The 24,065-nt window shown below is 40.4% G+C and overlaps 1 protein-coding gene across 7 annotated transcripts; it reads right to left on the minus strand.

Annotated features, from left to right (window-relative positions):
• Nucleotides 1-1,697: 1,697 nt before the first annotated feature.
• On the minus strand, nt 1,698-23,364 carry LOC114298007 (coiled-coil domain-containing protein SCD2). 7 transcript variants are annotated; one of them, XR_014332045.1, is made up of 8 exons: nt 22,999-23,364; nt 20,419-20,527; nt 19,498-19,518; nt 19,061-19,198; nt 18,187-18,313; nt 14,862-14,937; nt 14,644-14,742; nt 1,698-1,980 (listed from the first exon to the last, which is right to left on the minus strand). XR_014332045.1 is itself a non-coding variant. In XM_028242511.2 (7 exons), exons 3-7 carry the CDS (start codon nt 19,510-19,512, stop codon nt 1,803-1,805), a joined length of 534 nt encoding a protein of 177 aa, XP_028098312.2. In that variant the 5' UTR covers nt 19,513-19,518; nt 20,419-20,527; nt 22,999-23,364; the 3' UTR covers nt 1,698-1,802. The 7 variants fall into 7 exon arrangements, 5 of the variants coding, with proteins under 5 accessions (XP_028098312.2, XP_028098315.2, XP_082729561.1 ...); XR_014332044.1 differs by having other exon boundaries at nt 14,644-14,749; XM_028242511.2 differs by lacking the exon at nt 14,644-14,742.
• Between the last annotated feature and the right edge of the window lie 701 nt (nt 23,365-24,065).

Raw genomic sequence — 24,065 nt, forward strand, 5'->3', positions numbered from 1 at the left:
TTTTTAGAATATTATGAAAAAAAAAAAAACTCTTGGAACTAGGGGTGGGAATTCCCGACACAACAAATATAACACGACTTGAACCATACACAAAGTTAGCAAGTTAGGGTTGAGCATTTTCCGACACGAACATGTATATAACACGACCCGTGAACTTCGTATTTGGATTGAACCTGTGAAATCCGATAATGACATGTGTAACCTGTTTATTTTAACATGTAACCCGTTAACACGGACACGACTTACAACCCGAAAATGACCTAATTGTAACCTATGTAACTTTATATATAGATAGATATTTATATTAATTAATTGAATATATAGCATGACCTTTTTTGTTCTCTTGATTTTTGTTTTTTCTTTTCTTTTCTTCCAAACAAGATTTTTCATGTTTGCTTCTCTTTCTTTAAAACAGGTTTTTTTTGTTAGGTCAATCATGTCGTATCATGGTAAATAAATAGGATTAAAAATTAATTGTATCAATCATGTCACTTACGGGTTGACACGCTTATTAACAGGTTGTGTTATTATTTACATATATGACATGTTTATTAAACAAATCGTGTTCATGTTTATACTTTCGACACACAAAGCTGATACGACACGATACCCACCCTTAATAGGAACCGACTATAAACCAAAGAAGAGAAAGTGTCAATCACATCCATTGAAGCCTTGATGATTTGATCCAGCTGAAAATTGTCATTCCTATTCACATTCTTAGAACTTGACCAAATTGTATATTGGTGGAACAGTTTAAAAAAATTACATTATATATATGAATTTTTTGTGTGTAAATCTTGCACAAAAAAAAAAAAAAATAAATAAATTGTGTTAAACACTGAAAACAAACCTTACTCCAAATACAAGAAAACTCTTGTACATATCACTAATTCCATAAACACTTATCGAAACAATATCCACAAACATACAACAATTTAGGAAGCTTTTGTCAGTTGCCAAAATTATCAAAACAATAAACGTTAGCTGATAAAAGCCACCTGAAACAATACTATTTGTTGTCATTGTATTTTTTCCATTATCAAACACTACAACAAAAAAGTCTTTGGTGACGAACTCATTTTGTCTCCAAACATCAAATTTTCGTCACCAAAATGGTCTGCAACGAAATAATTTTATCACCACCTTCGTCGCCTATACGTTGTCGCTGAAAGTAGCTAGTGACAAAAAATCGTTTCGTCGCCTATTTTTCATTTTTGGCAATAAAATTTTTCATCTCTAAATGTTGCATTTTTCGTTCTCTATAACATCAATTTCATCACTAGAATTAGATAATATTTTATTTTAATTGTTTTGGCCACGAAATATTTCATCACCAAATATGAAAATAGAGGTTTTAGTGACGAAAAGTATCCTCACCAATGATATAGATTAAGGTGACAAAAAAATTCGACACGAAAATGAGTACAGAACAAAATTCTTCAATGACAAAAAAAAAAAAATTGTCGCCAAATATTTCAATTTAGTGACGCAATATTCAACAAATGTGGCAAAATTATTCGTCATGTTGTTTGAAAACTAATAGCGACGGTTTTTTATTTTGTCGCTAATAATAATTAAAATTTTTAAAAATGAGAATAATATTTTCAATTTTTCTTTTCACTAAAAACTCCCCACGCATTTTAATAACATGTTCAATAAAATATCTATTATAAATCAATACAACAATCAGTTCATTTTAATAAACTCCACAGTCGAAATGTCTCATAATATTCACAAACATACAATATCAACTATGAATTACCAAACAAGTCTCTTAATATCCACAAAAAAAATGTCTACTAATATCCACAAAAATATGATATCAAGTGCGGATTACCAAACATGCCCCTTAACACCCACAAAAATATAAAATTTACAGCGCAACCAAAATACATGTAAGGTAAAATTATCAAAAACACAAAATGTGCAAGCTTTTGCTCTCCAAATTTCCAAACACATCCATATCTAATCTCCAATCTGCAACAAAACAAAACAAAACAGAAAAAAAAAAACCAAAAAAAAAACCAAAAAAGAAAACAAAAAGAAAAAGAAGACAATTATTATCTTATCAATCAAATATATAATTTAACATTTTTCAAGCCTAAGTGTTGAAAAAATGTATTTTCTGACTTAGTTTTCAAACTGGGAGTCCCTTGCTAGTTTCGTAAATTTTCACAACTTACATTGATCCCTCCCGAGGTGTTCAGGGTGTTCCACAGGCCTTCTCGTGACTGTTTCACGATTTTGGCCCCCGATGACCTATTTTCAAGCCTAAGTGTTGGAATGCATTTTTCAAACCTGGTGTCCCGTGCTAATTCCGTAAGTTTCCATAAGTTACATTGGTCCCTCCCAAGGTGTTCAGGGTGTTCCCGGGCCTTCTCATTGCTATTACATGATTTTGGTCCCCGATGGCCAATTTTCAAGCCTAAGTGTTGAAAAAACGTATTTTTTTACTTAGTTTTCAAACCGAGAGTCCCATGCAAGTTCTGTAAGTTTTTACAAGTTACAATGGTCCCTTCCGAGTTGTTAGGGGTGTTCCCCAGGCTTTCTCGTGGCTGTGTCACGATTTTGGCCACCGATGGCCTATTTTCAAGCCTAAGTATTGGAAAAAAATACAATTTTCTGCTTAGTTTTCAAACCAGGAGTCCCGCGTTAGTTCCGTAAATTTCCAAAACTAACATTGGTCCCTCTAGAGGTGTTTGGGATGTTTCTCGGGCCTTCTCGAGGCTGTTTCACGATTTAGGCCCCGATAGCCTATTTTCAAGTCAAGCCTAAGTATTAGAAAAGTACATTTTTAAACTTAGTTTTCAAACTGGGAGTTCCATGCTAATTCTGTAAGTTTCCACAACTTACATTGGTCCCTCCCGAGGTGTTAGGGGTGTTCTTAGGCTTTCTCATGACTTTTTCACCCTGGGCCTTCTCATAACTTTTTCACGATTTTAGCCCCTGATAGCCTATTATCAAGCCAAGTATTAGAAAAGTGCATTTTTGGATTTAGGCCTCGTTTGAGAACAAGCTTTTTTTAGTAACTTTTTGACTTTTTAGCTAAAATATGATGTAAAAAAAAACTAGTATGTTTGGGATGACTTTTTGATTTTTTACGAAAGAATGTGCAAAAAGCGTATTTTTCTACATAGTTTTCAAAACCGGGAGTCCCGTCCTATATCCATACATATATTATTATGAGTTATGAAGATGTATTAGATATTTAATTGGTTATGTTTCTTTTTCTTTTTTCTTGATGTTGCATTTCCATTTAACATTCAAATAATGCTACAATAAATAAAACAATATACATGGGTTTTCAGTAGATTCACCTGCAATCTCTACCAACAACCCATACAACAAATATAACATATCCGAGTTTTCAGTAGGTTACCTCTCAACCTCTTAAGACCATTATGGGTTTTCAGTAGGCTCACCCTTAACCTCACCCACGTGTGTGATTATGTATATGCGTGTGTGTATATATATATATATATATTGTGGGGATATATTTTCTGAGTACCAACACGTGGCATGGTGACGCCGACGTGTTAGCCGAGGTGCCACGTGTCGTGGTAGTTATGCCGAGGTTATCTCGACGAGGCCGAGGTTATCTCCGAAGATATCGGAATCCGAGATAAACGGATAAGGGACAAGAGTCCTAGAGTAAAGAGAAGACTTAGCCAAGATAAGGATAAAACTCTTAGGGAGTTTATCTTTATCTCATGAGGAGTCCAAAGTAAGTACTGAATTGGAGTCCATAGAAGTCAGGCTTCTAGTGGGACTGAGAGGGAATTAACTATAAAAGAGAGGCACCCCGTGGGTCTAAAGTACGCAATTTATATTTTGAGCAGTAAGTATGGCAATTGATTATCTTTGAGAGATATACTGACTTGATCATCGGAGTGCCCCCGGGTGGAAGAACCACCGCCGGAGCCTTTTCTTTCTGTTACAGGTTAGCTGAAGCCATCTATTCTGCCGGTGCTCTCCAACTGATTACTAAGCGGGCAGTGTGGTCAGATTTTCACCCATACAATTTGGAGTCGTCTATGGGAAGTGAGAAGAATAGATGGCCAGTAACGGACAGAAGGAAAAGATTGGGGACGACACTCCTGCTGGGAATGGCAAACCAATCGATCTTGATATGGAAGGAGACAACCACAATGCTGAAACCCGTGACCAGGGTCACGGAGAGAAAGACATCGGCCAGGAGGGCGACACTTCGAAGAAGACAGACCAAGGCAAGTACTACAATGAAGATAACCTCCAGGTATAGAGGGACAGGTGCCTACGGAGGGATGAAGAAGTAAAAGAATTGGCAAACAAGTTGGCAGACCTACAGTCGGTCGTCAACTTCATGATGCAGAACAATGTTATGCAACCACCATACCCACTGCAGGACACGCCGATTCCAGCAACTAAAACCTAGAAGGGGGGAATGAAAACAATCCCCGAGGCTCCCCAGCATACCAGGAGCGGAAGGCACTCTCACCGACCTTCTAGGGAAGTCGGACGAAAGGAGCCAAGGCGAGAACAGTCCTGAAGAACGTGTCACATAAAGGATCTAGAGCCCAAAGAACATCGGCACGTTCAAGGGCAAGTACTCTGCTTTGACACAACCCATGGAAAAAGATCGAAACGGGCCCACCACGAGGCCGAAAGTAGTGTGCCAAAAAGGTTGAAGTCCAGAGATAGCCGAGCTCCAAGAAGGAGTAAAGAAGACTTGAGGGATTACCTCAAAAGGAAGCAACAGAATACTGAAGCCGAGGTAACTTCCCCGGTTAAGCCGAGGACACCCTTTTCGGTAGAACTGGACAAATTTGAAGCACCAAAGAGATTCAGTATGCCGAGGTTCCAAATATATGATGGTAAGTCAGATCCCAACTTTCACGTTGGACTTTACCTGAATTCAATGGCATTATATAGTGGGAACGAGCCATTGCTCTGCAAAGTATTCCCCTCATCCTTTAGGGAGATTGCATCAGATTGGTTCCATAAACTATCGAAGGGAAGCGTAAAAACTTGGGAAGGCCTGGCCGAGATGTTTGTGGCCAGGTTTGTGACGAACAAATTACAGCCCTTGAGGGTTGACGCTTTAATGGCTCTAAGAATCACCAAGGATGAAGGCCTGAGGGCCTACGCAAAGAGGTACTACGAGGTGTTCAATCGAATACCTGAATGCAACCAAGAAGTGGCAATCGTGTCTTTCAAGAACGGCCTGAAAGACGATTGCCCACTACGGAAATCTTTGGTAAAAACATTGCTAAAAAGCATGGAAGAACTCATGGCACGAATCGAGAAGTACGCTAGAGCCGAGGAGGATACATCGGGAAACAAAGAGACAAAGTAGGAAAAAGGAAACGGCTCGCCGAAGCGGGGCCGAGGTAAAAGAAACGAAACTAAGGGCTAAACAAGCGGTAACGACTGTGTTCCGAATCCCTATCCACAAAGTTCTGGATCAAATACGAAACCAACCCTGTTTCAGGGCACCGCCTAGAGCACCAGGGGAATTTATGGGAAGAAACGTCGGAAGACGTTATGCTTACCACAACGAAGAAGGGCACCCAACTCAGGGTTGCAGAGCCCTGAAAGCACACTTAGAAGACTTGGTGAGGCAAGGCCTTCTGAGGGACCTTGTCGATGAGGCCAGGATAAGGGAAGAACAGGCAAGATTGCCTCAAGCACCAGCAGCTCCGCCTCCCCCAGCACAACAACCACAGGCAGGAGGACCACGGGTGGTTAACGTAATTCACTCAAAGGTGAATGAGAACGACATACGAGGGGAGACCCAGAAGGTAAAACACCTACAACACGTGAACCAGGTCAGACATAAAAGACCTCGGCCTGAAGATTGCAAGGGACCGACGATAGCCTTTACTGAAACTGACCTAGAGATGGTCCAGCACCCCCACAATGATGCCTTGGTAGTATCCCTCCAAGTTGGGGAATGCCAAGTGAAACGCATCCTAATTGATCAAGGCAGCTCTTGTGACATCATGTATGTCAGATGCTATAAGGAGCTCGGGCTTCATCCTGACAACCTGGAACAATCCAGCGGCCCAATGGTCGGCTTCAATGGAATGCCGACGTGGCCACTGGGCGCAGCAAGCGTGGAAGTACAAGCTGGCACTAAGAAGATCAAGACTGAATTCATGGTGATTGACACACCCTCGCCATACAACATCATCTTGGGAAGGTCATGGTTGCATGCAATGGGGGCAGTTCCCTCAACGTTGCATCAACTATTGCGGTTCCCAACAGAGCATGGGATTGAAGAAGTCAGAGGAGATCAACTGCAGGCAAAGAATTGCTCCATGGCAGCAATGAAGTCTACCTGCAGCATACAAGAGCCAATGAAGGCAGAAATTGAAGATGAGGACGTGGAAGTCCTAGAAGACGTCGGCAAAGAACCAGCCGAGAAGAGCGAAGAGGCACTAAAGAAAATCCTCGTCCGGGATGGGGATGAAGAACGCTTCTTTCTTCTCAGCTCAGGCTTAGCCGAAGAAGAGGAAAAAGAGTTGGAAACTTTTCTAAGAGCCAACATTGAGGTGTTCGCTTGGACACCTTACGAAATGCCTGCCATTGACCCTGAGGTCACTTGCCACAGACTGAACGTCGACAGGTCGGCAAAACCTGCGATACAACGAGCCAGAAGACCGACGTTGATGCACGTCGAAGCAGTAGAAGAAGAAGTAGACAGACTTCTGGAGGCTAGGACCATCCGAGAAGTTCACTACCCGACATGGCTATCCAACACAGTAGTGGTAAAGAAGAAGAACGGTAAGTGGAGGGTCTGTGTAGACTTCACCAGCCTCAACAAAGCCTGCCCCAAAGACAGCTTTCCTCTACCCAAGATTGACCAACTAATAGATGCTACTTCAGGGCATGGAAGAATGAGTTTTCTAGATGCCTACAGGGGGTACCACCAGATAGCTATATACCCTCCAGACGAAGAGAAGACAGCGTTTATCACCCCTAAAGGGCTGTACTGTTACAAGGTAATGCCCTTTGGGTTGAAAAACGCAGGAGCAACTTACCAAAGGTTGGTAACCAAGATATTCAAACACCTAATTGGCAAAACGGTAGAAGTCTACATCGATGACATGGTCGTGAAGACCAAGGAATCTAAGGGTCATCTTGCCGACCTAAAAGAGGTCTTTGATATACTTAAAACATACCGGCTCCGACTCAACGCATCGAAGTGCGCGTTTGGAGTTGGATTAGGTAAGTTTTTGGGGTACCTGGTATCAAGAAAGGGCATTGAGGCCAGACCATATCAAATCAAGGCCATCCTGGAGCTAAAGAGCCCGCCGTCGGCAAAACAGGTTCAGATGCTTACTGGCAGTGCCGCAGCCCTAAACAGATTTATCAGCAGAAGCTCAGATAAGTGCATACCTTTCTTCAACCTGGTAAAAAAAACCACAAACTTCCTATGGACAGAGGAATGCGAAGCCGCTTTGGCCGACCTAAAGAAATATCTGACCACGGCTCCGGTCCTCTCGACACCTGAACCTGGGGAAGAGCTGTTTTTATACTTAGCTGTGTCAGAACACGCAGTAAGTACAGTACTAATCCGAGAATTCATGCTTGAAACCATCGAACATCGGGCTCCGTTGAGCCAGGATGAGCATTGTCCCAGCAAGCAAGGAGAATACCAGCCTAAGGCAAAAGAGCAAAGGAAGGAAAAACTCAGACCCTGCAGCATCTACATCGGCGACTCATTCAGACTGTTTGTCGATGGAAGTTCAAACCAACAAGGAGCGGAGGCGGGAGTACTGTTGATATCTCCAAATGGAGAAATAATAGAATAGTCCATCCGTTTGGGGTTCAAGGCCTCAAACAATGAGGCGGAATACGAAGCATTAATTGCAGGGCTAAAACTGGCAGTAGCAGCAGAAGCAGATGAGGTAATAGTTTTTTGTGATTCACAGCTTATTGTTAACCAGTCAACAGGAGAATTTGCAGCCAGAGACGTAAAGATGTCGGCATATGCAAAAGAGGTCATCAGATTGGCAGCCCTATTTCAGAACTGCCGACTACTCCAAGTTAGTTGAGATGACAACACCCACGCCGATGCGTTGGCTAACCTGGCAAGTTCAATGCAGACTGGAAAAACAAGAACAATAATGATTGACTATTTATCGGGCCCGAGCATAGAACAGCCGATCACAGAACAAGAAGCAATGTGCGTGGACTTGGGACTAAGCTGGATGGATGCAATTGTTGCATTCCTAAAAGAGGGAAAGCCCTCAAAAGACCATAAGGAAGCACATAAGATCAGATTGAAGTCGGCCAGATTCAGTCTGACAGCAGAGGGACATCTCTACAAAAGGTCCTTCACTGGACCCCTTTTAAGGTGCGTACACCCTTTGCAGGTTGAAGATTTCCTATATGAAATTTATGAAGGAATTTGTGGAAGCTATGCTGGGGGCAGATCATTAGCCCACAGGGCCATTACCCAAGGGTATTGGTGGCCCTACATGCAAAAGGATGCTGAAGCCTACGTAAAGAAGTGTGAACAATGCTAAAGGTTTGCACCCTTGATACATCAGCCAGCTGCTGACCTGAACCCAATATCCAGCCCTTGGCCGTTTGCCCAATGAGGCATGGATCTTGTTGGGCAACTTCCCTAGGCAACTGGGCAGAGAAAATACTTGCTGGTAGCAACAGATTACTTTACGAAGTGGATAGAGGCAGAACATCTTGCCAAAATCCGAGATGTGAACGTTAAGAACTTTATATGGAGAAACATCATCACCAGATTTGGGATTCCAAGAGCAATAGTTGCCGACAACGGAACACAGTTTGATAGCAAACTCATCAAGAACTTTTGTGCGAAATTCAAGAACAAGAATTACTTTTCAACACCAAGTTTTCCCCAAAGTAATGGGCAAGCAGAAGCATCCAACAAAGTAATTTTGGATGGAATAAAGAAGAGGCTGCAGACAGCAAAATGAAAGTGGGTAGACGAATTGCCTAACGTACTTTGGGCATATCGGGCTACGCCGAGAAGATCAACAGGGGAATTCCCCTTTGCCATGGCTTATGGCACAGAAGCAGTCATTCCACTGGAAGTCGGCATCCCAGGGATCCGAACCTAGGGAGTTGAGAACGGGACTAATGGCATACTCTTAGCCCGAAATTTGGATCTTTTGGAAGAACGAATAGAGAAAGCTGCAATTCAGCTCGCAGTATACCAGCAACAGCTTGCCAGAGCTTACAACAAGAAGGTCAATCCAAGAGATTTTCAAGTCGGCGACCTAGTCCTGAGAAAAGTCGTCGGCAACAAGAAGGATCCCAGAGAGGGCAAACTTGGCCCAAACTGGGAAGGACCCTACAGAATTACTTCGGTATTAGGCAATAGAGCTTATCGGCTTGAAGACAACGAGGGCAAAGCACTGCCAAGACCTTGGAACACTTGTAATTTGAAATTCTTCTATCATTAGATGTGCATTATTTTTTGCCGATGTCATCAATAAAATCTTTTCCCTTTTCTTTAAACACATATGATTGATAAAGTTACATATTGGTGTTTTTGGAGACATGAATAATGAGAACCCAAGTAGAACTCAGGTTCACATTGGGGGCAGAGAGAAGACAGAGACACTTAATTCACTTGTTGAAATTTGTAGCAATTTACAAGTTAAAGTTAAGCTGAGATAGTTCTTTATCTTCACTTGTTGAAATTTGTAGCAATTTACAAGTTGAAGTTAAGCTGAGATGGTTCCTTATCTTCACTTGTTGAAATTTGTAACAATTTACAAGTTGAAGTTAAGCTGAGATGGTTCCTTATCTTCACTTGTTGAAATTTATAGCAATTTACAAGTTGAAGTTAAGCTGAGATGGTTCCTTATCTTCACTTGTTGAAATTTATAGCAATTTACAAGTTGAAGTTAAGCTGAGATGGTTCCTTATCTTTACTTGTTGAAATTTGTAGCAATTTACAAGTTGAAGTTAAGCCGATATGGTTTGTAGCAATTTACAAGTTGAAGTTAAGCCGAGATGGTTCCTTATCTTCACTTGTTGAAATTTGTAGCAATTTACAAGTTGAAGTTAAGCCGAGATGATTCTTTATCTTCACTTGTTGAAATTTGTAGCAATTTACAAGTTGAAGTTAAGCCAAGATTACTGTTTCTCTTCGCTTGTTTAAATTCGTAACAATTTACGAGTTGAAGCAAAGCCGAAGTTATTGCTTAAACACTTATAGCAATCTACAAGTCGGTTAAGCCAAAGAAGATGCTAAACACTTGTTCAAATTTGTAGCAATTTACAAGATAACGTTAAGCCGACATATGATCATCTGTTGAAATTTGTAGCAATTTACAGCTTGAGAAAAAAGCTAAGTATGTTACTTAAACACTTGTTGAAATTCGTAGCAATTTACAAATAGATTATTGTTTAACACTTGTTATGTTAATCCTTGTTGATCCCTGTTACAGTATATTTTAATCCTTGTTGGAATTTGTAGCAATTTACAAATAGGCTAGACCGAGATCACCGTTTAAACACTTGTTGAAACTCGAAAAAAAGTTTGCAAAGTTAACATTGAGTAGTATATGTTTCACACTTGTTAGAATTTATGAAAAGTTTGCAGGTCAGTATCTTGCCGAAGTAAAAGTTTTGCAGCTATTATACCCGAGGTATGTAACCCCGAGAAGATTGCACAAAGGAGGCAAAATATGAAAGGCATACAAAAAAATTCTAAGTATAGAATCAAACAGAGGCAGTCAAAGATAAGCCAAAAAAGAATGCAGTCATTCAAAGAAAGATAGTTATGTTAAAATATCCAACACAAACAGAAGGCACATCGGCCGTACAGAGAAGCTTCTACTGTCCAAGAAACAGAAAAGTACAAAAAACAAGAAAAGAGGGACATCAAAGTTATGATTCGTCAACTTCAGGCGCAATTTGAGATTGGACCTCAGCCGATTGTTGGAGAACTACCTTGGCTGATTCCTGAAGAGCTACTTCGGCAGTCTTTTCCGCCTCGATTTCGGCGTCAATCTGCACAAGGGTTTCATTAAGACTCTTTTCGGCTGGAGGAATGTCAGATGAGGCCTGTTCAGGAGTAGTTTCCTTGGCAACTGCATCACCATCATCATCTTGAGTCAGGTCCAAGACCTGCTCATTCAGAGAAGGAGACTTAGGCCCATCAGCCTCCTTGGATTTCCTTACTAAAGCCTCATCCTCACCTTCCTCCTCATCTTCAGACTCAGATTCAGATTCAAATTCTTCTTCAACTTGACTTGGAGGTGGAGGAGGAGGAGGGAATGGGAGAGGAATAGCTTCAGCCTTGCGCAGAGGTGAATCTTCAGGAATATTGAGCTTTTTGGCCAGGGACATCCAACCAAGGGAAAAGCCCCTGTTGCATGCCTGCCTAACTTGTAATTTGTATTCCTCTATAACGTCGGCCATTCCTTGGGCATAGGCTTTTTCGTCGGCTGCTTTGATTTCAGCATCTTTAGTGGCCAAGGCCTCCTGAAGTTCCATTTCGGCTTGGGCCTTTTTGTCCTCGGCTTCTCTCTTCTCGGCCTCGGCAACCTTCTTGATGGCCTAGCAGATTCGGCATTTTCTTTGGCTAGGGTTTGGGCTTTGGTGGCAGCCTCAGCCTGGTCTTCCAGTTTTTTCATTTTTGATTGAAGAGTTTTGTTCTCCTTTTTAAGGGCAGAAACCTCCCTCTTCATGTCGGCCAACTTTGCCATATTTTCAAAAGCTTGCATAAAGAGAGAGTGGACATGTTGAATAGCCGGAAAGAGCACAGGGCAAAAATTATTACAAAATTTTACAAAGTAAAAGAGAAGACAAGTTTCCATGTAAAGACACTTACTTGGACAGAACGTTGGAGCATAAAGGCATAGTTCTCGTACTCATCATCTTGGCATTCCGCTCAAGATCACCTGGGAGAAGTAAGGCGGTGCTGAGTGCTACGCCGACATTAATGTCATCGGCACTATCGCTGGCAAGAACGGGCTTATCTTCTAAAGTAATTTCAGGCGTCCAGAGGACTTTTGGTATTCTGGACCCCGAGGTCGTCGCAGACGATGACCTCGGTTTCTTTGATTGTGTGGACTCTGATGGTTGTGTCTCAGCAGACCGTTTTTTGGGAACGGAAGCCGTCTTCTCACTCCCTGCCAATTGTGAAATTGTCAGGGTATCCTCAGCCTCAACTTCAGTGGCTTTAGCCTTTGGCTGGGCTTTCTTGGTTCGTTTCAGCTTTGGTGGGGGCATGGTTTGCGTCGGCTGGGCATCGACGTCAACAGGGAGATCGGCAAGGAGATCTTGAACAACGGGCTTTAGGCGACCCATCTCAGCAGTTTTGACAAGTCTTCGCCGACGTTTTCATTCTTGTATTAGGACCAAGTATGGGGCCGAAGTAGATGGTTGATTGGTTGGGTCAGATGTTGACTCTTGGTCTGTTCGTAATGTAGAGGCGGTTTGAGTTGTGGCAGTAGGAGGAGAAAGGCTTTTCTTCTTTCTTCTGGGACGTCGGGCAAAATCGATTTGTATGTAGGAATAAAGTTAAGAAGAAGAGGTGCTTTTCTTTTGTGAACTGGCAAGTCCAGGAGTTTTTTCAGATCCTTACTGGGAACGTAAGATTGGCGGAAGTCTTTCGCTGGCTTGCGAACGTCTGCAAGAAGAAACAGACATTAGAAATAGATAAAGTATTGAAGACTTGTACAAAAACAACTAAGTATTGACGCTGGGCTCTTACCATTGCCCTCTTTAACTGATCGGGGAAGAGGGTAGAGATGGGTGTCCTCGTCTGCGCCAAACTCCCAATTTTTCGAAGCAATAACATAATCATTTCCAGCCCCCTTGTTGGAGTCTGGAAGGTCGGCTATGATTTTGAATTCAGTGGACCTCGGCTTGAGGTAATAGACGTAACCTTTTTCCTTCAGGTTAAGGGGGCACATGGTATAACAGTTGGATGTCGGCAAGGGTGATCCTAGCGTTCTCCTGCCTAACTAAAACTATGATGCCATTGATCACTCGATAAGAGTTTATGGCAAGTTGTATAGGGTTCAACTTGTAAAAGTGAAGAATTTCGCGAAAGAGAATGTTAAGTGGGAGCTGAAGTCCACACTCCGTAAAAGCAACTACAGGGAAGGGCATGGTATCGTCAGTAGGCATAATGGAGTCGTCATCCCCAGCCAACCTCAGATTGACGTCAGCTGGGATTCCGAACTCCTGCCTGAAGTACTCTAATTTCGTCGGGGTGTCAACCCTGTGCCTCCACATACCCAAAACGTCGGCCTAAAATCAGAGGGCTAGGTTTCAGAAAGAAGATGCTCTTAAGGGGTTATCGGGACCTCGGCGAAACCCTAGGTATATGCTGGTAAGGATTGTTTCAGTTTTTTCCTAAGAATTGATAGGTTCTATAGACAAATCCCAAACCTAAATCTATGGAGGCAAAGATTGAAAGAAAAAATTGAAGGCAGAGATCTGGCAAAGACACAAAAAACAGAAAACAAAGGCGAAGTTTCAGAAACAGGGATGGACTATCAAGAACATGAAGAATACGAGAAATAAAGGACCAAGATCAGTGGCAAAAATACAGTGAAGTTGTGCAACGGTGTGTATGTTCAAGATATAGGCAAGGGCCAAATCAAGGAGTAAACACATTCAGATGTATGATTCACAAAATTGATATTTGAGCAAGGCAGTAATAACAGGAGATTCCAGAAATGGTCAAGAATTGAAATCAGAAGGAACAGTTGCTTACCAGAAAAAATGAAGCCGATGTGAGGACTGCCGAAGTCAGTCGGTAGTTACAGATGTGGCAGAACGACGAAAGTTCCACCAGGAAGACAAATGCAGAGCTTGGAGCTTCAGCAATGGCGGATTCGAAAGAACGAGTTTAGAGAGAGAAACAGCAAATGCAATAGCGAAGAAATGAAAGAAGAAGGAAGTGTTTTGTCAAAAACCAAAAACGGTGGCAAAAGGTAATCAATGTGCCTGGAGCAGCGCATACGTCAGGCGACGTGCGCAGAAAAAACGTGGTTTATAGGCGCGTCACAAACACGGACCAATAAGGTAAAGACGCGTGAGAGAAACGATTGAGTAAATGATGCGTGACAGCTCACGCATATGAAGAAGTTCACTGGAATTCTTGTTCCGAAGAGAACATGTTGGCTTGAAATAAACGATCTCAGCTGAAGAGTTTGTAAGCCAATGTACAGAAAGAGATATCGATATAGGTTCCATCATCTCAGAATGCCGGGGTAATAGAACCTAGGGGGCAGTTGTGGGAATATATTTTCTGAGTACCAACACGTGGCATGGTGACGCCGACGTGTCAACCGAGGTGCCATGTATCGTGGTAGTTATGCCAAGGTTATCTCGGCGAAGCCGAGGTTATCTCCGAAGATATTGGAATCTGAGATAAACGGATAAGGGACAAGAGTCCTAGAGTAAAGAGAAGACTTAGCCAAGATAAGGATAAAACTCTTAGGGAGTTTATCTTTATCTCATGAGGAGTCCAAAGTAAGTACTGAATTGGAGTTCATAGAAGTCAGGCTTCTAGTGGGACTGAGAGGGAATTAACTATAAGAGAGAGGCACCCCCGTGGGTCTAAGGTACGTAATTTATGTTTTGAGCAGTAAATGTTTTGAGCAGTAAGTTTGGCAATTGATTATCTTTGAGAGATATACTGACTTGATCGTCGGAGTGCCCCCGGGTAGAAGAACCACCGCCGGAGCCTTTTCTTTCTGTTACAGGTTAGCTGAAGCCATCTATTCTGCCGGTGCTCTCCAGCTGATTACTAAGCGGGCAGTGTGGTCAGATTTTCACCCACACACACACACACACACACACACACACACACACACATATATATATATATATATATATATATATCAATGTGTAGAAGATACCTGCTCGTCAATTCCTGTCTAAGGCCTTTGAGAAGAGTCACCTTAAGATCAAACTCGATTACAAGATCCACAAAACCTCAGGACAAAACATTCAAAGAAAAACACAGCATAACTAATAAGTGTTCAAAGAAAAACATTCACCTAAACTTAATTATATTTAACATGAAGATTACACAAAAATTATAGTTGTGACAGATCATAAGCAAGTGGTAGAAGAAAAACTATCTTGGATTTTCATAACTGTTTTAATTTCCATGAGCACTAACATTCAATAAAATTTATAATACACAAAATTGAAACTCCTTTACCCACACTGTTTGTCTGGTTTTCCAATTTTTAGTACCCATTTTCTTTTTCTCTTTTCCAGTTCTCCTTTATTACCCGCACTCTTTGGAGAACAAATATGAAAATCATGAATTGATTTTTATTTGAAGCAGAATTTTCAACTTATAAGTATATAAATAGCAGAATTTTCGCATTTCTATTACTTAACCTCACAGCATACACAGTTGGTACTCCCCAGCTTAATAGCATAAATTTTGATCAATACATCATGTTTTGTATACTTTGTCCCAAAATGTGAATTGGGCCATTTTAATATTACAACACTCAGGAATTAAATAACTCAATGTGTTTAGGGTGTGTTTGGTAACGTTTACGTTTTCAATTTATATTTACAAAAATTTTATAAACTGGTTTTTGTTTATTTTTAAAAAAATATAAACTACAAACGCGTTTGGTAATTGACAAAATGTTTAAAAAAAAATTAAAATATAAAAAAAAAAAGCGAGAAATGGCAAGTGGTAGCAAGTGGCAACGGAAGACGGTGGTGAAAAGTGATGACGGTGGGTGGTGGGTGGGTGAGTGAGTGGGTGATGGCGGCAGGTGGTGGGTGGTAGCGAATGGGTGGTGGTAGTGGTGGTGGCGGGTGGTAGTGGCGGGTGGGTGGTGGTGGTGGGTGGGTGGGTGACGGTGGCGGGTGGCAACGAGTGGGTGGTGGTGGCAGGTGGCGGGTGGTGCTTGCAGATGAGTGGTGGATAGTGATGATAGGTGGGTGGGTGACGGTGGCGAGTGATGGGTCGTAGCGAGTGGGTGGTGGGTGGTGGTGGCGGATGGCGAGTGGTGGCGAGTGGTGGTGGTGGTGGGTGGGTGGGTGACGATGGCGGGTGGTAGGTGGTAGCGAGTGGGTGGTGGTGGTGGTGGTGGTGGTGGTGGGTGATGGTAGCAAGTGGGTAGCGAGTGGGTAGTGGTGGTGGGTGGCGGGTGGTGGTGACGGGTACGTGACAGGTGGCTAGTGGTGGCAGGCGGGTGGTGAATGGTGGTGGCAAGTAGGTGGCGGGTGGTGGGTGGTGGTGACAGGTAGGTGGTGAGTGGTGGTAGCAGGTGGTGGTAGGGGGTGTGGGGTGGGTGGTGGCGGCAAGTGGGTGGCAGATGGGTGGTGGCCGGTGGGTGGTGGTGGTGGGTGGTGGTGGCGGGTGGTGGTGGCAGGTGGGTGGTGAATGGTGGTGGCAGGTGGTGGTGGGGGGTAGGTGGTGGTGGCGGAAGATGGTGGTGGAAAATGGTGGCGGGTGGTGGCTAGTGTTGGGTGGTAAAAAAAAAAAAAAACTCAAAACTCAAAATGGAAACACATTTTTTGTGTTTTCATTTTTTGGCCAAATTTATAAACTGAGACCACTGATTTATAAATCAAAAATTTTACCAAACAAATTTTTATTTGAGTTTTTAAAATTTTTATAAATTTAAACAGAAAACTGAAAACGTAAGTGTTACCAAACGACTCCTTAGAAATACGTAAAATATCTACAAAATTTACTTAATGAAAAATTAAATTTGATCATTACTTTTAAAACATAGAATTATCTGATCTAAAATTGCAAGATTCACAATCTATTCTTCTTGTATTGTTCCAATTTTATTGGATGTGCCCAAAGGGAAAAGAGATTCAATATATATTCTTTCTTATGCGAACACAAAATTTAAGGATAGGTCATTTACAAATTTAACATTATTTTTCATTAGTCAACTCAAAATGAAATAACTCCATCTGAACAAGCAAACAGACCTAACTTTTTCAAGAAACCAACTTGCTCCTATTATCTACAGGTCACATAAATAAATACATACATACATATACAAAATAAGTAGGCTGCAAACAAACTGAGCGGTTACCAAACAACACAGGATTGGTTGTGTGATGGTTTGGTTTGTGTTCGTTTATTTAGTTAAGAAACCAAGCTTGAAATTAATAGCAAGCCTGAACCGCCAAGGGCCAAAGATTGGCTCACTAGCCTTGTGACCAAACTACAGTTTCAAGTAAACACTCTCATAAAACGGTTATTTGGGACGTTTTAAATAAGTGCATTTTTTGACTTTTTATGAAATATGGGTTGAGTTTGAAATTATATAGTAGAGAGGTGATGTGACTTAAATAAGATAATGTGACTTAAATAAGATAGTGACTTTTTGATTTTTTTAGGAGATGCCAAACCTAGCCTTGGGGTCCTAAACAATCCAAGCATATTAGGTTCCAAGAAACCAAATGACGCTATCCGGTTCTTTTTGTCTTCCTGGCATGATCTATTGTCTTCCTCTCTGGTCTTCCTTTCATCTATTTTCTTCTTTCATATTGTTTTCTCTGTTCTTATTCACCCCTAGCCTAGAGAAAAAAAAAATTGATTGTTGAAAATAGTCTTCACATGATTTCAGACAGCAACATCAAGGAAGAGGCTCCGGAAAATAGAGGTTCCTTTTTCTGTTCTCGTATCCTTCTTCAATGTTGGCACTTGGCATCATTGTTACATAAGAATGCAACTATGGAAAAAAGGTTTCTGGTTATGCTTGAATAATTTAAGATTGGGTTACCCTTCATGTTAATACTAACCATGCTGAGCACTAGCTAGCCTAAAACATAGGCTAGCTTCTTTTCCTTTCCTCCTTTATTTTATTTTATTTTTTTTTTTTTTTGGAGTTTGTGTGTGTGTGGGTGGGTGGGTGGTTGGGGGGAAGGGGGTGATGGGGATTAGAGGATTCAAGTACCTAATTTGAGTACGGGGTTGGACACATTGTCATATCCAGTAGACATGGGTACATTGAGAGAAATGTAAGAGTCTATGTAACACTGGGATGGACTTGAAAAAATTGCTTCCAGAAAGACAACTGGAAAGTTTGTGTAACATGTAAACTGCACCAGACACATCAGGTAATTAAGCTAAGTAAATTTCAAAGACAATGACCAATGCCCACCAAATATTTTCCAAATGGCATTGTTGAAACTAATGACTGATATCTGCACGTGAAGATGGGTTTAAAGTCAAGTAACAATTACCATCAACAGCATCATGTGAGGTTGGTGAGTGCCCGCTACAGATAATCCAAAATTGAAGTCGTTCTTTGGCAATCTCCTCTTCTACACCATGGACTTCAGCTCTTCTCCAAAAATACATAAGCCATGCCTGTGCAAGTTAAATGTGAAATTAACAAAACAAAAAATGCCATCAGGATTAGACATCAAGTTTAAACTAAGAAAAAGTTGCACAGAAATAATATCGTAAAAATGAAATTGTGCATAAAACTTGATGACAAGGCATGCTGAATTTCCAAATCCTTGGCAAGGCTGGAGCTGGATGGAACTCGCAACTTCAGTTTCAGAAATTTACTCTCTTGGGATACCCAGTTGAGATTCAAATTACTTCTGTCATTCATAATTGGGGAAAAAAATATAATTGTTTCTATACACCAAAATAAAGAAAATAAATTCACAAAATAAAATAACAATAGATTGTGGCCCCATAAAATATGTAACTTTAGTAAGCCACTGTAATAGTCACAGAGAACTTAAAGCAATTAATTCTCAAAATCCAAGAGAACAAAATTAAACAAGAGCACCTAGATAGAGAAACTTCATGAGCAGTAAAGCAACTTGCTGACAAAAACCTCATTAATGTTGCATGATATATATTTTAGTAAGCTGGACCTCACCTACAGCCTACATGGTTAACCTTCCAGGTCAATTTTGCACATAACTCACTTTTAAATCGAGTTGCACAAACACAAGAATTGATGGATTCATGCAACTCAGTGAAAAATTATACGAATGTGTTGAATTTAACACACTGTAGAGTTACAAGCATAGTTCACAAGTCTCGGTAATCAATAGTGACCACCTTTTACGAGAGAGTAAAATCATATAAAAAAGCTACCTGACAATGATCATCTGTGAGATCCTGGGAAGAGTGTATTATTTGATATAGATCGATATCCATAAGTTCATATGCAGTATACACATCACTGAACTCATCTTTCTCTGGTGGCCGTATGATATCCTTAATTTTAATAACCTGCACAATAGTAGTATGTCACATCATCTCAAACTCATAGCAGAACTTAAAAGCATCCAGAAAATAAGGGTCTGACATTTATTCTCCATACTCTCCTCTGTAAATCTTGAATTTATTTATCACAACAATGGCTAATGCCTTTGTTGACATAATTGATCACGTTTTAAAATAGAAACTAAACACAAACATTGGCACGAAATGCAGCAATTTATGATTGCATAGCTTGTAGAGGAGCTGTAGAAGATATGTGACCCCAAACAACTAAGCAAGTACTATAATTTATGTAAAGTTGTGATTACATTCTCATGATCCATATGGCAAAACTAGGGGTGAGCAGCGGATATACCGATCCGCCAAAACCGACCGAACCGAACCGATCCGCCGCAATGTGGACGGATGCGTGATGACGAGCGGACGGTTGCGGATTGATCTTCTCCAATCCGCCAATTTGGCGGACGGATGGCGGATTTGAGATTTTTTGGCCGCAACCGAACCGCCAAACCGCCAAATCGCGAGCACCCCTAGTACTTTATAAGACTTTGTATTTTCAATTTGTTTAAATATTATGTTTGTGTTTTCAATTAAAAAAGAATTTAAATATTCTGTTGAAAAAAAGTTTTCAACTTGAATATATTTTTTGAATTGAAAAAAATAAACGCATTATTCATCTATATTTTTTAGTTTTTAAATCTAACTCTAAAAATAATAAATAGAAAATATGATATATGCTGGTTGGTTTTTGTTTTCAAAAACATATGTAGATGTAACAATACAGAGACATTCAATCTCTACTACTGCTCTGTTCATGATTTTGGTGGTTTGAATTGTTATTATATTTTAAGAATCACAGATTGTAATACTTTATGGGGATGAATAATGTGGTGATTGTAATATGTGGATGAGGTATGCAGTGATCATGATATTCTAAAGTTTCAAACTTTCTTTCTTTGGATAAGGCATATAGTGATTGTAATACTTTTTTAAGTCATTGACTGTAATACTTTTTTTTTTTTTTTGAGGAAGTACACAAGTTGAATTATGTTGAAAATTTATAAAATTTTAAACCGCCAAACCGATTCGCATCCATCCGCCAAACCGCCAATCCGCTCAATCCACATCCGCCGGATTGGCGGACGGATGCGGATTGATTTTCTTCAATCCGCCAATCTGGCGGACGGATGGCGGATTGGAGGTTCCGTGGCCACAACCGACCCGCGCCCAAACAGTTTGATTTCGCGTAGGGTCCTTTTAGCATCAATTCTGTTATCAAATGCATTCGCAATTCTCTTGATTGCAACCTCTTCCTTTGTCTCGGAATTTGTTGCACATCTGCAAGAAGGAAATAAATTTAACCCACACCCAGCTATAAGTAAAATAGAGAGAAAAAGAGATTTGGAAATATTGAGGCAGAAACATGTTGGGTGTGATGCTGTCCATTAGAAGTGTATGTATCTGCAATAAATAACACAATTCCTTGCATCTTAAATAGGTAAAAAGCTTCAAAATCACACTCACCGATTGTAGTATTGACCAATGGATTAGGTTTAAGTATGCAACGTAAACAAAACTTATAAAGGTATTGGTTAAAAAAGGTCAAGCATAACCATTGTATACTAAGAAGAGCAATTTTGATTTAACTTACTGTATCATCTTTAAGCAGAGTTATAATGAGATAACTGAATGAGTTACGTTTATTTTTTTAAAACGATATGTTGGCATTGGGCCTGTTTAGTAGGGCTTATAAGCTGCTTATTTCAGCTTTTAGGCCTCGTTTGGCAAGAGGCTATTTTAGTCAATTAGCCAAAAAATTACTAAATTAGCCAAAAAGCCAACAACCCATACCAAAAAGTCAAAGATTCTCTTTTCTCTCTACTTTTTGCACATCTTTTCGTAATTAGCCAAAAAGTCATCCCAAACATACAAGTTTTTTTTACCTACCTTTTTAGCCAAATAACCAAAAAGTTACTAAATTAGCCTGTTCCCAAACGAGGCCTTAGTTTAATTTAAGTTATTTTGTTGTGTTTGGTATAGCTTAAGAATACAGATTATAGCTTTTTATAAGCTAAAAATCAACTTTTTCTTGAAGTGGCTATTGGGGTATTTTTCTAAATCAGCTTAAACGGCAAGCTAAGAAGGAATGGGTAAATTTACTTAAATGCCCCTCATCAACTTTAAGTATTACCAAAACACCGATATATAAATCTCAAATTCGCAATCACTGTTCACTTCAGAGAGAGCGGAAAGGCGATTTCCGGCGAGAGCGAAAAAGGGTTCTCTCTCTTTGCAATCTCTCTCTCTCTCTCTCTCTCTCTCTCTCTCTCTCTCACATGATCTGAAACTCTCCTTTCATCGCGATCCGGTCGGAGAACACCGCCATCGCATCAACGAGAGCTCACTCTCTATCTCTCTCTCTCTCTTCGCAATCTGGTCGGAGAACTAGGCTAGATCATGATCTAAAATCCTAACGTCGCGATCTGGTCAGAGAAACCACTACCATCGCATCAACGAGAGCTCTCTCTCTCTATCTCTCCCTCTTCGCGATCTGGTAGGAAAACCATGCTAGGGTTTTGGTAGACCGTAAGGTCTAGGGTTTCAGCTGAAGGAGAAGAGGGCTAGGTCATCGACGGCAATGGGTTTCGGCTCACGCATCTCCGGCGTTGTTTCGACAGTGGCTAGGTCATCTCCGGCGCTCCATTATTATTATTAAAATAATTGATGAACAAATAATAATAATAATAATAATAATTGATACTAAAGAAATACAGATATAAATAATTAAAATAAATATATAAAAAATAATATGTAATGAAATCACAACATTAATATAAATTAGAACATGAATATTAATTTTAATGAATTAATAAATTAAACAAAATTAACAAAGAAAGAAGAGAAGAAAAAAATGTATTATAAATGAAATCACAAATTTTATATCTTATAAGGGAAAAAATGACAATTATACAGCAAAAAGCTATTTTACAGCTTATTTACCAAACACTACTCTGCTGCTTAAATCCATATTTCCACAACTGCACCAAATAGGTTACTAGTTTATGTTCACAACCATGAGTTGTAATCTATTAAGCTATAATTTATAATCACTTTCCCACAGCTCTACCAAATGAGGCCATTATATCAAATTCCATTTCAAAATGGCATTTGGAACTTGGAAGTGAAAATAGCATCATTGAAACTTGGGAAGTTGAAACGGAAAAGAGATCATTTTTCTGTTCTTTAGTCCACACTAAATCCAAAATAAAAACAAAAAATTCCAAGAGAACCCTGATGTCACATTACAAATTGGCATTTCGAAGCAAATACGATCAGTTTGGTTGCCAAGAAAACTTAGTAAAGCAGAATGCACATGAGTTTTGAAGTTTTACAGATTTTTCTTTTTTTAATTTTCAATTAAACAAAATTATATTTACAATCACAATTTCCCCGAATTTTTTATTTTCACATACCTTTTATTCGGATCATAGATTTGGGTACAAATTTCAAAAGGGAAATGACCCAAATCCATGATCCAAACATAGCCTTAATTTGCACTGGTTTCTCATTTAAACGAAATGGTAAGAATATACAAATAATTACATGCAAACGCACACATGTATATACATCCCAATTGGGATTTGGAAGCACAGATAAAATCAAAACCCAATTACAAGAACTCTTTAAAACAAAACAAAAGAAAACAAAATTTAGGGCTTGAGCTATGAAATCGAGTTTTCTTTCATTTTATTACACAAGCACACACACATATATCATATATATATAGGGAAAGAAAGACCCATACTCACCGCCGCTACTCATAGTCGCTCTACGCGTGAGTGAGTGAGAGAGAGGCGATTGAAACTGAGTGAGCGTGTGACAGAGAAAGAGAGAGACGCCGCTGAGAGAGAGAGAGAGAGAGAGAAGAGAGAGATGAGCGACTGAGAGAGATGCTGTCGTTGCTGGACGCCGCTGCACGCCGCCGCACGCCGTCGCTGCACGCCGCCGCCTCTGCTACACTACGCCGTTGAGAGAGAGAGAGAGAGAGAGAGAGAGATGAGCGCGACTGAGAGACAGAGAGACAGATGAGAGACTGAGCAAGAGAAGAAGAAAAGGGGGGCAATTTTGGGAATAATTTGTTTGGTTTTTTTTTTTTTCTTTTTTTTTTTTCTTTTTTTTTTTTTCTTTTTGAAGATGTGGCAAACGAACGGGCTTGAACGAGTCAAAATTGGTTTTGTATTAAAAATTTGTTTCAATATTTTAAAATTATTCTTTGAGTTTTTAATTAGTATTTTTTTAAATTTTTAGTGAAAATTTTCAATATTTTAATCAATTAAAAAGATGATTAAAATATTAAAAAGGTTCATTAAAAATTTAAAAATTAAGGATTGAAACTTGAAAAATAATTTTCGAAAATTGAAACCAAACAAAATCAATTTAAACTCACATATTTAATAAAGGGGTTTAAATGGCTTCGGTGGAGATGGAGTGCTAGTGGTGGTGATGTTGGTGGTGGTAGTGGAGCAGCAATGGAAGTGGAGTGGCGGCAACGGTAATGGTAAAGGTAAAGTAAAGTAGTGGTGGTGGGAGAAAAGTGGTATCGGCGGCGGTGGTAATGGTAGTGGTGGGGCAGTGGTAGTGGTGGGGCAGTGGTAGTGGTGGTGGTGGTGGTGGAAGTAGTGGAGAGGTGATGGTGGTGGAGAGGTGATGGTGGTAGTGGGGTGATACAGTGGCAAAGGCGGCGGTGGTGAAGTAGTGGCAATGGTGGTAATGGTGGTAGTGAAGTAGTAGCGGTGGTGGTGTAAAGGTGATGGCGCAGTGGTGGTAAAGTGGAGGCGGTGGCAGTGGTGGTACTGGTGGTGGAAGAGAGTTAGTG

The sequence above is a fragment of the Camellia sinensis genome, chromosome 6 (genome assembly GCF_055761805.1).
Source record: "Camellia sinensis isolate YWXY chromosome 6, ASM5576180v1, whole genome shotgun sequence".
In the NCBI taxonomy this organism is placed as follows: Eukaryota; Viridiplantae; Streptophyta; class Magnoliopsida; order Ericales; family Theaceae; genus Camellia; species Camellia sinensis.